At 42.5% G+C, this 14456-nt stretch overlaps 1 protein-coding gene across 1 annotated transcript in view; it reads right to left on the bottom strand.

Annotated features, from left to right (window-relative positions):
• ATRN (attractin) overlaps positions 1-14456 on the bottom strand; it is a 145660-nt gene that overhangs the window by 92194 nt on the left and 39010 nt on the right. Inside the window, exons 4-9 of the mRNA XM_041467326.1 lie at positions 7921-8049; positions 5787-5992; positions 4659-4827; positions 3208-3298; positions 1842-2085; positions 201-384 (exon numbers count right to left, since the gene is read on the bottom strand). Coding sequence (XP_041323260.1) covers positions 201-384; positions 1842-2085; positions 3208-3298; positions 4659-4827; positions 5787-5992; positions 7921-8049 — 1023 coding nt within the window. The remainder of the gene's footprint in view (positions 1-200; positions 385-1841; positions 2086-3207; positions 3299-4658; positions 4828-5786; positions 5993-7920; positions 8050-14456) is intronic.

Here is a 14456-nt window from a genome sequence, read left to right as displayed (position 1 = left end):
TTGGCTTGTTCACAGCCTTGATTATATCATTCTCTATTCATAAGGGGACATAAAAACAAGAGATCCAAGAGCACAGCATCTATCCTGAATTCAGGTAGATATAAACCACTGTACTCTCATCAAATACCCATCCTCTTGTTCACTACAAACAAAACTGACAGGGCAGTAAACAGGAAAAAGACAGACGAAGAACCACTTACCACATGCGAGAATCCACTTCATATTTGTACAAATCATCTGCCAGCCTGTACTTGTTGGCACTAAATGCTTTGTAACCCCCATGGATATAGATTGATCTTGTACTTGGATCATAAACACTGCTGTGACCATATCCTCCTTGCACCAGAGCTCCGCTCGTCTGCAAGATGCTCCAGGTATTTGTCACTGAAAAATATAAGTGACAAAACAAGGTTCATTTCTGTCCATTAATAACTCATCAACAACATAGTGAAATAAATTTGGATTCCCCTGACTCAGATCTAGACACTGTCTCTATCACTTCATATCCAAAAATATTCCCCTTCAAAAAGTCTGTTGTCAAGAAGCATTGCCAGGTATTTTTAACTGGAGCAGAAATAGCTCCTCCACAGTAATTTCTTACATTTTGCAGACAAGCTAAGTAAATGAGAAATAAAAAGCAGAAAAATAATAGATTGCATTTCAATGACATGAAAATGCCAGCACTGTGACTTGATTTGGAATGGGACTCAAGAGCACTTTTACTTTTTATCTATATATAAATATATATATAAAGCCAGACAGCACTGAAGCCAAGTCTGACTGTGAAGAACACTGCAGTTAAAAACTAATATGTGATTCATGATCCTATATCTCACTCACTAAAATAACGTTGGTCTGAAGCACTTTAGACATATTATAATGGCAACTGAAATAAAAATACCAGAATACACACCAATCTCTGTAGTAAGTGCTGAATGAAACCCTACACAAGCTTCCCAATTGCGGGCCAGAGCAGGCACATTAAAGGCAAAGGAAGTGAACAGTCTGCAGGATCACACATGGCAAAAACAAATCACTGCCCCACAGGCCCTGGTTCTCTCTGGATTTCTACAAGAGGAAGAAATGTCGCTCACATGGATTCCAGAGAACCAGGCTCTGGATCAGCCTGACTGGAGGACAAGAGCAGCAGGTGCGAAATGCAGACAGGGCCACTATTCCTGAGAATAGCCAGCACACTCCTGTCGTGAACTTCCTGTGCCTAGCTACGAACCCGACATGGTCCGTGGAGCCAGGAATGTGCCTTCATTTCTGAGCTAGGTATGAGTTCAGTTTGCCTGGAAAGCTTCCTGTGCTTCTCCAGGGGTTATACTAGAAATCTCTGGATCTTAAAATCAGAGTCTGGACTATCCCAGGATACGGGGGTCAAATCCTATCAGGGATATGGGAATCCAGAAATTCAGCACCTGTTTCCCACAGCATCTGCTGCTGGGGACGTGTGTCAGGTTAAGAAGATATTTGGTCTGAATTATTACAGCCATTATTATATTGCAGAATTAAAAAATAATTTCAAAAGTGTTTGTTTTGCCAGAGGGAAAGAGGAAAACTAATCTAAATTGCTCCAGAGTTGTCCTGCTTTACCTCTCAATTACAGCTTTATATCTGTGGGACCTAACACTGGGTATAAAGCTGGAGGCACATGGCTGCCTGCTCATTGGGTTATATAAATCTGTTAGGTTAACTTGTACATACAAACAGGAGGAGGAGCACACATTTGCCTGTGTTTTCCTATGTGAACACAAGTCGTTTAAATAACTTCCAAACCAGCTGCTACCCTGGCAGGGCCCAGCAGGAGGGCTGCACTCCCTCCCTCCCTCACTCACCCAGGTTGTACTCCTGGACGTTGCTGATGTAGCCGTAGAGGGGGCAGTGCCCGAAGAGCACCAGCATGACGGTGCTGTTGTCCTGCAGGGTGACCATGTGGGCCGAGTGCCCCACCACAGCGTACTGCTCCTTGGCCCGGGGTGCCAGCACAGCCCAGCTCTGCCTGGGGATGTGGAACACCCACAGCTGGCTGCTCACATTCCCCGTGGCATCCAGCTTACCGCCGTACATGTAGATGTTATCCTGAAAGAAGGCACAGAAGGGCAAGGAGTGCAGCATTTAGGAAACAGCTGGTAAGCAATGAAGCTACTGGTCTGAAGTTACTTAATAAAGTCCCCTGGAGAGGGACTGGGGACAAGGCCTGCAGGGACAGCACACAGGGAATGGCTCCCACTGCCACAGGGCAGGGATGGATGGGATCTTGGGAATTAGGAAACGTTCCCTGGGAGGGTGTGAGGCCCTGGCACAGGGTGCCCAGAGCAGCTGGGTGCCCCTGGATCCCTGGCAGTGCCCAAGGCCAGGTTGGACACTGGGGCTGGGAGCAGCCTGGCAGAGTGGAAGGTCCCTGCCTGCAGCAGAGGACTGGGACTAGATGATCTTTAAGCTCCCTTCCAACCCAAACCACTTTGTGATTCCATGATGAATTTCCATGCTTTGAGGTTCTTCAAGTGCTCTGTTTGTGAATGACAGTGTGTGGAGTTTTTTGAGCATTTATGATTCTGTTTTGCCCAGGCCTGCACTGTTTGAGCTAAACAACATTCCAAAACCCAAATGTCAATAAAAGATCGCTCATTTCCTTTCCACAGACTTTGCCATCCTGCTGATATCCTCACATGGTCTGCACTCACAGCAAGGCACACAGGTGAGAAAGGAGGTAAAAACTGTCAAATCCACTTGCTGTGTCAGATGCTGGAAGATTAGATTCACAAATTTACTTGCAGAGCAAGTGACAAAAATCCCTAATCCTCCAGCTGTGCTTTGGTGTCTTGGACAACAGAGCTCATAAAAATATTCATGGGATCTACATAAAAGGCAGCTGAGGAACTCCAGCAAACTCAGCCTCAGGCATTCTTGTCAGCATAGACAGCAAGAAGGAATAATGGATTCACTGGCCTCAAAAAGTCATCTTCAAAATCTCTGGAAAAAGGGAAAAGAAGGACCACACAGGCAGAGACTCTACAGACTTCCTAGGACAGCCACCCAAGGATTCCCTGGAGGACAAGGGTACAGCCTGGGCTAAGCATGGACAAGCCTCTGAATGAGGAACACTTCTCCCAAAGCAAGGCTGATCTGGCATAAGGAGTGGGAAACAGGAGAGAAAAAGGGGAAATCAGCTGAGAAGTGAGTCTGGAGCACTGAACTTACCTTGTGCAATGCCAGCGAATGACCATATCTCATCTCTACTGAGTTCACAGAGCTGTTCAGTGGAAGCCACTCTTCAGAAATGAGATCATACCTGCATAATTAAAACTTAATTACTTTCCAAGGAATACATATTAAAGCTGAGAATATGATTGGTTGTCCTTTCTAAGACTTGGGGAAAATTATTTACCAATATAGTACATTAGACATAATTATTTACTGAAATAATAAATCCTGCCATGATTTCATCATGCACAAAGCTCATACAAACTACTTATGGGTTAAAAAAAAAAAAGTTGAGCCTGCTCTGTTACTCGACATCCACGTGTTGATTTCCTTTGCCCTGTTTTCTTTTCCATACAAACCCAAGAGGTAGTGCATTGCCTATTAAGCTGTGACAACCTACACCACCTCTCCCTCAAAGAAGTAGGAAAACTTTATACTAAACTTCAGTAATTTCCAACTACTTGATTAAAAAAACTCTGCCAGTGTTTAAAAAGCACTTTTTAATTATGTCTTTGCCATTCATGCTTAAAATAACATAAACCCTCTGCCCTGAAAATGGCTTGTGGCTTTTCATTTAAAATAAGGCACTATATTTGCCAAGCTTAGGGCCTTGTGAGACAAAATCGTCTCTGAGAAAGCATTCAACAAAGCCATAGGGTATCCTATTAAAAAACAAGGTGTGACTTTGGAGGAGTAAATTGTGGGTGCAACTAGCAACTGTTCTACATTTATATGTGTGTTTTCAGCTCCTCTTCCCCTATAAGAACTATTACCTCAGGATGTGAATGCAGAATACACAGCTCTCACTTAGGTCCAGCAAAGTGAGGTATCTGAGTATCTCTGGAAAAAAATCCAGCTTTTGCCTAAATCTGCCCTAATACAATACAAAAGCTGGGTTTCTTTAAATGGAGTATTTCCATGAAATACACAATTATTACTTTTTATTTTAGTTACTGTTAAAACTCCTCAAATAATTGCATAAATGCCCTCATCCTAATGCCCCTCCATGTTTGGTGTCCCATCCACTGTGGATAACCATCCAGAGTAATCAGTAGGTCTTGATTAAGGAGCCAAAAACTCAAGTCACACAGACACAATATAGGGAAGAGTTAAAAAACACTGAAGCAAAATGACCCTCTTTGAATATGAGGCTAGATATAATTTAGGAGCTGGCCCAGAAATATACAGAGAATAGTTAAATGCTGTCAGACACAGATAAATCAAATGCTCACTGAACATCAGCAACCTTATGCTTTTTTTTTTTCCAAAATTAGCACCCCTTAGCAAGATTTTCCCCCATCTCAAACATGAGCCTGAGTTTTTATTATGGTTGTATGGTTGCAGATGAAGCACAGACCAAAGCAAAGCATGTCAGGTGGCATTTCCTAAAAATAACTCTCAAATCTAAGTTCCTATCTTTAGTTTTTATTATCTGGGTTTATACTCACGCTAAAACCTTCTGAGAGTCAGAATGATTGAAGACATAGCCTCCAACAATCCACATTTTATTGTCATGGATGACAGCTTTGTGAGATGCTCGAGCAAGTTTTGGAAGAGTGTATTCTTCCCGGGTCCAAAACGACTGGTTTGCGGGAAGAGGAACTGAACAGCCAGGACCTGGGAAAAGAAGGTTTTAAAATGGTTTTTTTTCAAAGTCTGTATTTCAGCTGGACGTCAATCTCCTGCTAGTGACGTAGCTGGCTGCATTTAATATGAGACTAATTCTTACATGTCAGCAGGTCTTTGCAATGGAAACATGTATGCTCAGACCAGATCACTGCCAAGTTGGATGTGGCTGATCAGCTCAGCTGGACATGAGAATGAGGCATTTCATATATTCAAACAGGTCAATTATGGCAACCAGGCTCAAATTTGCTTCAGGTGCACAGGAATGAGACTTGAAAGAATGCCTGTACACCACAGGTTAGTCCCTCTTTGGATGGTGACAAAGTTGCTTTTAACAGCAATCATAAAAAACCACAGAATCACAGACTGGGACAGGTTGGAAAGATCACCTTCCACCCCCCTTCCACACCTTCCACTATCCCAGGCTGCTCCAAGCCCCAATGTCCAACCTGGCCTTGGACACTACCAGGGACGCAGGGGCAGCCACAGCTACCCTGGGCACCCTGTGCCAGGGTGTCATCATGCTCATTGCAAAAAACTTCTTCCTTATAGCTAATCTAAACCAGCCCAGTTTCAATGTAAAGTCATTCCCCTTTGTCCTGGCATTCCAGGCCCTTGTCCAACATCCTTCTCCAGCTCTCATGGAGGCCCTCTGGGCACTGGAAGTGGCTCTGAAGTCTCCCTGGAGCCTTCTCTTCTCCAGCTCTTCCAAACTGTCTCCAGAGCTGAGAGGCTCCAGCCCTTGGAGCTTCTCTGTGTCCTCCTCTCCAGCATATCCATCCTTCCACATACAGTGTGACCTCTTAAATTTGAAAAGCAGATACTCTGTTCCTAGTCAAAATGCTAATACTTGTCATGCAGAACATTCCCACATACTCCCAGTTAAACTGCCAGCTCCATAGATAGAAAATGCACCCCCCAAAGTTCTGTGTATCCCCCAGGAGACTCACCTTGCCAGCCTGCAGAGCACACACACGCTCTGGAGCCGTTGAGGCTGCAGTGGCCCCTCTCAGGAGCCCCGCAGTTCCCCGGGCAGTAGGGAATGTCACAAGCCTCTCCCTTCCAGCGCTCGGCACACTCACACTGCGGGGCCATGGTCCTGCTGTTGAGCCTGCACTCACCCTGGCCAGAGCAGTTATTGGGACACATGTTGAAACTGGGGACAGAGCACAAAGCAGCTTGTCAGGAAGGAAAGAGGTTCCCAAGAATTATTAACAAAGGCAAGAGTGATGCTGAACAAAGTGAAAACAAATCACTACAAACCAAAAGAGTCATCTGCTACCTGGTGTGATGCACCTGTAGAGATTTGTACTCTATTCCTAAAAAACTGCCTCATTTCACAAGTTAAACTCGCAGCTCCTCTGAGAAAATCAGCAATATGATTTTTAGCCATTTGTAAGGCAAAGGACTTCCCTTAAAACACCCAACAGTAAGTGAGGACTTTAATCAGAGGATAAGGCTGCTGTGGCATCTGTGCAATTTTTACTTAAACTGCTCACAATTAGGTGCTATTCTGGGATCTGCTTACCAAGAGAACAACTGGAGATGAAACCCAAGCCAAAGACGTACCTGGTTTGAATAACTTCTGATTTTATAATATCTGCAACTTAGCTGAGGCAAAACCAGATACCTTGGTAAAGATCCAAATTTTGAGATCATAGTAATTTCCAGACTCCAGTTTTTGCTAGTGTATCAACCAGAATAATTCACAGATGGGAATTAGTACCCATATTCTCACTGTCACTGGCTCCAAGACATAATTTCACAAGTGCTGAGTGAACTACTACCTACACTCAGCGGTAACTATGAAGACTGTTATGTACCATTCCATCTACTTGCTGGAAAAATATTATGAGCAAACCTAAGAACCAGAATACAAAACAGCACTTAAAAATTGTTTGAAATTATGAAGAAAGTGAAGAATTAAAAGAATATTGTCCTTGAAGACAGTATTTCATTGCAATGGTGCAAATCTAACAGCTGGCAGTAGATGGAGTCCTGGTTTATGCAATCAGCCAGACTTGGAAAACACTGCCTCTTCAGCTCCTCTGATCCCAGTAACTTTGCATACACTCCTCATCTTCCTCTAGAGTTTTGAAGGGATGCTGGATGCCCCCTATTTTAAAAAAAAATTCACTATTATGTGGGTTATTAAGCACGTATTTGAGTTCTTACTAAGGATGAAGGCACTGAGACTTAATATTCAAAAACTAAGCTACTCATTTCAAGAGAAAGTCAATTTTTGCAAGAAGTCAGTTATAACTGAAGTTTTTCCAGCTGTTTTTTCTGAAAGAGGTGAGTCCTTCTGCAGGTTACTCCCAAATTAAATCTCCCAGTGTGGCACAAACATAACTTGCATCTGTAGGAGCAAAAAAAAATCCAAAGCTCGTGATTGCTGCAGAAGCAAAACCTTCCATCTTTGTGAGTATGTCCACGGATTTACAAATGACAACTGACAAGACAAAACCCTTCTAAAAGCAGTTGATGAATTAGGGAGCACACCAGAACTACTTTTAAAAAGCTCATCAAATGAGGACTAAATACATGTCAGTGAGCAGAAAGCACCCATCTGTTTAGAATATGAATGAAAGAATATAAAACCAGTCCAGAATAAAAAGAAGCCAGATGAAGGGGTACAATGCAGGGGTTGAATAAGGAAGCAAATACCAAGGATGACGATCCTCAAGAGCACAAAGAGCCCAGCATCTCAAGTAAAATGTGTGGCTGATGGAAAAGTGCATTTGTGCTAGAGTATCTCTGCAGAGCACTCAGGAGCACAGATGTGCACAAAACACAAATTCTTGTTGATTAGATAGAATCAAATTGATCTAATAACATAAAATAAATAGTAAGATGTCTTTTGGAGCAAACATTCGTCCATACTCACAACTGACAAGTTTTAACATTGAGCACATGCCACTTATTAGCTGTTGCAAGGGTATAATAAAGATAAAAATCTGATTTCAGGTGTCTGCTCATAATTACACACTTCAATGGAAACTGCTTATTTCAAGACAAAAGTAAGAAAAGGGGAAAACTCCTTTTTCTCAACCTGCAGCATCAGTGTAGAGTAGTGCCACTTACTTATAGGTGATGTTAAACCCTGTGAGATTATAGGCAGCATCACTGAAGAAATGTAGAAGAGCATATCCCGAAGTAGCTACAACTTCAGGTACTGTTTCATTGCTGTCTTTCTCAGGAACAATAAGACCACTAGAAAAGTAAAAGAACAATATTAGAAGTGAAATAAAAGGGAGCAAAGCAACAAGAGTAAATGCACCAGTACTTTCAATAGTATAACTGAATTTCAATAAAATAATTGAAACTCAATGTATTTCCATTATTTGAAGTATAATGAATTTGTGGAATCATAAGTACAGGTATGTTGGAAGTATTTAATCTGAAAACCTGAAGCTATCTAGAATGTTAGATATCCATATCAAAAACCTTTCCCTCCCCTGTTACTCAGCAAAGAATTAAGCAGGTCCCATTCATAAAACAAAGTGGCATGTTTGGAAATGGAAATTAATGCGTCCCAAAATAATAAAATCTGTATTACGAAGTCAAACTAAAGGTCTGCTGAGACCAGATCTCCTCCTGGCTGTGGGCTACAAAAATGATTGGGAAAGGCTGTGACAAACCAAGCAAGTACAGAACATTATAGCAATGTGTAACCCATCCTCCAGACACCCAGTTCAGATACATAGACCTGGAGAATGCACCCAAGCCAGCATAGTTAAATAAACCACTTCAATTCATTTCTTAATAATTTATATCCTTTTCACCTGAAAAATCTGCAGCAGTGAGGTAAATTTAATTCCACAACAGCAGAAAAAGGATTATTCTACTCATTTTTTACTTGCTGCCTCTCGGGTTCCTTTTCTATGAGAAATACAAACAGTCAGCCATGGAATCACAGACTGGTTTGCATTAGAGGCTTAAACCAGAGACTTAAAACTCACGTCATTCCAGCCCCTGCCAGTTGGCCCCAGGGCTGGGGCAGCTCTGCAGGTGGGCTCTCACCTGAGGGGGCACAGGGACATTCTGGGTCCCTCCTCCCCTGCTGCCCATGCTGGGATAAGCCCAGGGCACGGGGGCGTCGTGGGTCCCAGCTCATGAGGCCAGGGCATGTCCAGGTTTCTTGCCCACCAGCATCACCAAGTCCTCCTCCCCAGGGCTGCTCTCAATCCCTCCATCCCCCAGTTAGTTCTCGTACTCTGGATTGCTCCAGTCTGACACAGGACCTTGCACTTGACCTTGCTGAATCTCATGAGGTCCCTGCAGTGCCAGTCCTCAGTCATGTCGTGGTCCCTCTGGATGCCATCTCATCCCTCAGGCATTTCAACTGCACCACATTTCTCATCATCCCTTCTTTTATAAGCTCCACCTGATTCATCACATCCATATTTGTGGTCTTTTCTATCATAGCAGCCTGCCACACTATCAACTCCCACCTCATTCTTTGCTTCACACTTCTGGATGCCTTTGGCTGTTTCTCTCACCCTTCCAGGTTCTCTGAGATCCTCCAGCCTTTTAGTTTTCCAGGACTGGCAGAGAGAAGCAAAGACTGTGGGCAAGACTATCTACAGTATTCCAGACACACTACAGATTCATATAATATTTTGTCAAAATAATTGGAGTAAACTGATAAACTAAAATGAGCTTTGAAAAAAGTAACTACTACCTATTTCCATATTGCACTAAATACTTCCTATGGGAGAGGAAATGTTTATTTTTCATTTAACAGAAGCCTGACAAAATGAAAAAAAGTAAAAGTTTATTCCTCCCTCATATAAAAGGCATCAAAGTGGGCACAAATTCAAAGTCTACTGAATTTATGTTTTTAAAAGCCTTTATCCATGTACAGCACATTGTCTACCACCCCCTGTTCACTGTCAGCTGCTGTTTTCCTGTACAGATCCACCTTTTCCCAGCCTGCTTCCCAAGGCAAAGTCAAAGCTTTGTGACAAGCAGGGACTCAAGTGGCAGAGCAGAGCACGTGGGGCTGGGAGCCAGGGCAGCTCCAAACAGCCCAGCCTCGTCCCCTGCCCAGCCACTCCCCAGTGCCCCAAGGCCACCACAAGCAAAAAGCAATGATGAAAAGAATTTTCCCCCGAGAAGAACTTACTTTTCCTCTTTTCACATCTATTTAGAACAGAAAGCTAATGCAGTTGAAGACAGTTTCCTAGGACAGAGTAAATGAGTTTATCTGCTCAAGGAAATCACTCCCAGCTATCCACAGCACCCACTAATACCACCTGGGAAGCACTTGTTTGTGAACTTTTCTGTCCCCATGATACAATACAATGGTGTGCTCCAAGAGCAGAACAGACACCCAGCAATCCTTTTTGCTACAGATTTGGGGGTATGTGCACCAAAACCAGCAGATGAACAAGTTACCTACAGTGGGATCCCACTGAAAACTGCACAAAAGCCCTTTCTTCTGCACAACAAATCTTACGGTGGACAAAAAGATGTCCTTCATTTTACCAACGCATTATAAAAATCACTGGAACCTGATCCCATGTTTTGGCTAAGCAACTCCAGCACATCTGCTGATACACATTTCAAGAAACATTTCCTTATGAGAAAGCCAAATTTCCCACTGCTGCTCATTCACTTCTCAATGATATGGGATTAAACACCAAAATTAATTCCCTTTTCATCTCTCTGGAAGAGGTGCTTTGTTTCATTCTCAACATTTGAGACTTTTGAAGTTTATCTCTCCCAAAAGACCATCTCCCACAAAACCGAAGAACAAATTTCTTGTTTGGTTCATAATATTCCTTTGTAATGGACACTACAGGAAAGTACATCTCCACTACAGGAAAGTACATCTCCACTACAGGAAAACAAACATTTGAAAATAATTTGTGTGAGGCAAACTGCAGCTCAGGGACAAGAAAAAAAATTGCTTTGTTTTGGTTTCTTCTTCAGCACTTACCCCTGATATCACAGGGCAAAATAAGCGGAAGGCAAGACAAAAATTCCCCTCAATAATCTTTCCTAATAAAAAGACTATCCTAGACAATTCTTTGTTTTCTCAAAGAAAGCTCAAATTTGGGATTTGTTTGACCAGAACACAGGTACCTCCACAAGCATCCCAGATACTCCCCATTTCCATCTTTTTCTGGTGATTCATGTGTAAATAACTAAAGAGGATGTTATACCACCTACACAAATTTAAAACACTCTAAGGAAATTTAATCACAGAATTGTCTGGGTTGGAAGGGACCTTAAAGGACATCTGGTCCAAGCCCCTGCCATGGGGGCAGACCAGGTTGCTCCAAGTCCCATCCAAACTGGCCTTGGACATTTCCAGGGATGGGGCATTTTAATTTCTTTCAGAGAAAGCCATGACAAGAACACAACACAGCGGGAACAATCAGATGCCTGAAAGGTTGAACCTCAAAAACAGTGAATAAATCAACCTGCTCCAAGCATCATATGGAATAAACAGAAGCACATCAGAATTTACATCTGCCATGAAAAATAATCCAATAGGTAGAATCAGAATGATAAAATATTATGCAAAACTTCCTTTACATTATGATCCAGAATCTCTGAGCAACTCAACTCTGGCCAAGATTAGCATGTTTCACAACACACTGCTTTTATTTCCTTTCATAAGGTTTCAAAACATTTTGCAACCATCTCTACTCCAAAGCAAATAAACACTCCTACTCAGCTCAGCTGCCCAGTGACACTCAGGGAAAGGCAAACCTCTGCTTTGGACTGAAATAACATCTGTTTCCTGTAAACTGGATTGCTGAAGTCAATGGCAGAAAGTAAAAGAGTATCAGAGAATCAATGAAACACAGAATGGCCTGAGTTGGAAGAAACTTCAAAGATCATCCTGTTCCACCTCCTGCCATGGGTAGGGACACCTTTCACTATCCCAGGGTGCTCCAAGCCCCAGTGTCCAACCTGGCCTTGGGCACTGCCAGGGAACAATTCCTGCCCAATATCCCATCTAGACCTACTCTCTGATAGCAGGAAGCCATTTCTCCTTGTCCTGTCACTCCACCCTCTTGTCCAAAGTCTCTCTTCAACTCATCATGGAGGCTCACTTCAAGTACTGGAAGTCAACAATTACATCCAGGAGTCCCAACTCCTCCACTACCCTGCACACACTGCCCTGCTCCTTCCCCTAGAGCACTGAAAAATCAGAATAATTTAAAACAAAGGGCACTTCCTCTATTATTTTTCTTGGATTTGCTATGTGAGTATCACGGTACTGGCATATTCCTCATTTCCTCCAGAGACACAACCTGTTAGAAATCAAAGCATGAGAAGCTCCACTGAGCAGAAAAAGGGCATAATTGGGAGTCGCAAAAGGAAAGGGTGAAAATACAGAGTAGAGCTCATGGAGGGGTAAAAGCATAAAGATGATACTGAAAGATCAGCTTTGCGATCCATCAAAATCCTGTGCAAACAAATTATCCTAATTTTTAAATACTTTGATCCATCTGGACACACACATACACAAAATGGCAACATTTCCTTGTTACTAAAAAACAGTCTATGCACCTCATTCACACTCAGAACTACAAGAGTAAAACTAAACAAACTAAAAATAGAAGTTACAGAAGACTAAAAATGAAATAGCAAAAAAATAAAAAAGGAGGGAGGAGAATATAAGGAGACATCTCAAATTTATTGTCTTAAATGAAGCAAGATGACTCCCAAACATGGACTTTTACGGAAACAAAGCAATTGCAACAACACGTACTAAAAAAAAAAAACTAGACTAGAGATTCATTATAGAGCTAGCAGGCCCTCAAATTACAACCTTCCTTGAAGTCCTCTCCCCTTGGTGCAGTACAGGCAGACCCAGCTGCTGCAGCACCACCACAGGGAAGCTTGTCTGTCTGCAGAAGCCTCCAGATCAGGGGCTTTGCCCAGAAACCTCCTCAGTCCTTACATGACTGTTGTTATCGAAGAATCATGGAACAGTTAAAGGCTCTCCCAGCCTGGCTCAGTGGCAGGGCAGCTCCAGCCCTTGGAGCATCTCTGTGGCCTCCTCTGGACTTGCTCTGGCAGCTCCAGGCCCTTCTGCTGTTGGAAGCCCCTGAGCTGGATACACATTCCCATGGCAGCAAGTTCAGTTACAATTTCTGGCAAAGAATTGAGGGAATAGAAGGAAAAAATAGACGAGGGTCAACCATACGATCTATGTACAAGGAGAGGCAGAAGGAGTGAGGTTTCTTTAACTTCAAGGAGAGACAGCTGAAGAAGGGTAAAGCCTAATATTTGACCTCAACTACCTCAGGAGAGATTAGAGAGAAGGGAATACCAGAAGTTCACAAGAAAAGGGCAGGAGGCAACACACACAGGTTGCAGCAACGGATTGTGGCTAGATGTAAGTATTAGATTAATTTTTTATCATTATCTTAACACCAATCTCTGGACCACTGACCCAGAGGATCAACAAGGTCTCCATCCTAAAGATAAATTCATACCTTGACTGGACCAAGTCCTGACGGTCATCCTGCTTTGAGAGAGGGATCAGACCCTTCCAACCCAACTCCGCCCTACAGCCAAATTTGGGTGCTCAGGTGCCATATTCACCAACAAGTACCACAAGGCTGCTGAGCTGCTCCTGCTCCTGAGGGAGCTCGGGCTCACATGAACCTCCACCTGGCACCTGAGAGCAACCACAGCAGCTGCTGGGCCACTGCCAAACACCCTGTAGAACAACAACTGGGTTTGACCAGGAAAACACCCTGCCGCCAACCAGAGCAAAATGAAAATAAAGGTGCAAAACCAGCTCTGGTAAATGTTTAATGCGGAGTAAAGTTAACAAAACCTACCAAGTTCACATGTGCTGAGTGCAGTTTATCTAATTCAGATTTCTTAATCAGTGCTGACAAACATGCTGCATTTGTTTCCATGTTCTTTTACTGCATTTTTGAAGCAGCACATTTACACAGTCTCATTGTGCCTGTGCTCACAAATATAAGCCAGCAAAGCTATTTTTAACACTGTTTAACTAGACAACCTTAATGTGCAAGACCAGACAGCTCCAGGGGCTCTTAGAATACAAGGAGTTTAGTCTATGCACACACTAGAACTGTGTAAATATTGGTATTAAGCAAATATTTATTGCTGTTCAAAATTGATAAAACAAATTTCAAGCTTCCCTACAATCCAGTGCTGAGGATTCCCAAGACTATCTCATATATATACAATATTATATATATATATATATATATTTTAGGATAAATATCTTGTGAACAAACACAAATGAGCATCAGAAGGTCAAGAAAACAAAATGAGAGCAGTGAAGGAAGTGAAGGTTCAAGGAACTGCTGTAAAAAATCAGGGAGGGAACAAAAATTGAGTTGAGAGAAAGGAATTTCTAGAGTTTATCAACAAACTCTGAAACCTTACAGGGCCCAACTGTATAAAGCTCAGTCTTGCAAATCTCCTGGCAGGGTGGAAAAAAAATGAACAAGGAAATATGGTTATGGTAATAATAAATTTAACATACCCAAACTAAATTGAGAAAATATGAACACTGCTCTTAAAAAATTCCAAGGCATTTATTTTGTATTAGAGAAAGGTGTTTTTCAACAGATGCTTTCTGGTGCTTCACCAAAATGAGAAGCATCTGACAT

This window comes from Pyrgilauda ruficollis, unplaced genomic scaffold (assembly GCF_017590135.1).
Source record: "Pyrgilauda ruficollis isolate IOZ18807 unplaced genomic scaffold, ASM1759013v1 scaffold206, whole genome shotgun sequence".
Lineage (NCBI taxonomy): Eukaryota > Metazoa > Chordata > Aves > Passeriformes > Passeridae > Pyrgilauda > Pyrgilauda ruficollis.
This window is presented reverse-complemented; position numbering and strand designations above follow the sequence as displayed.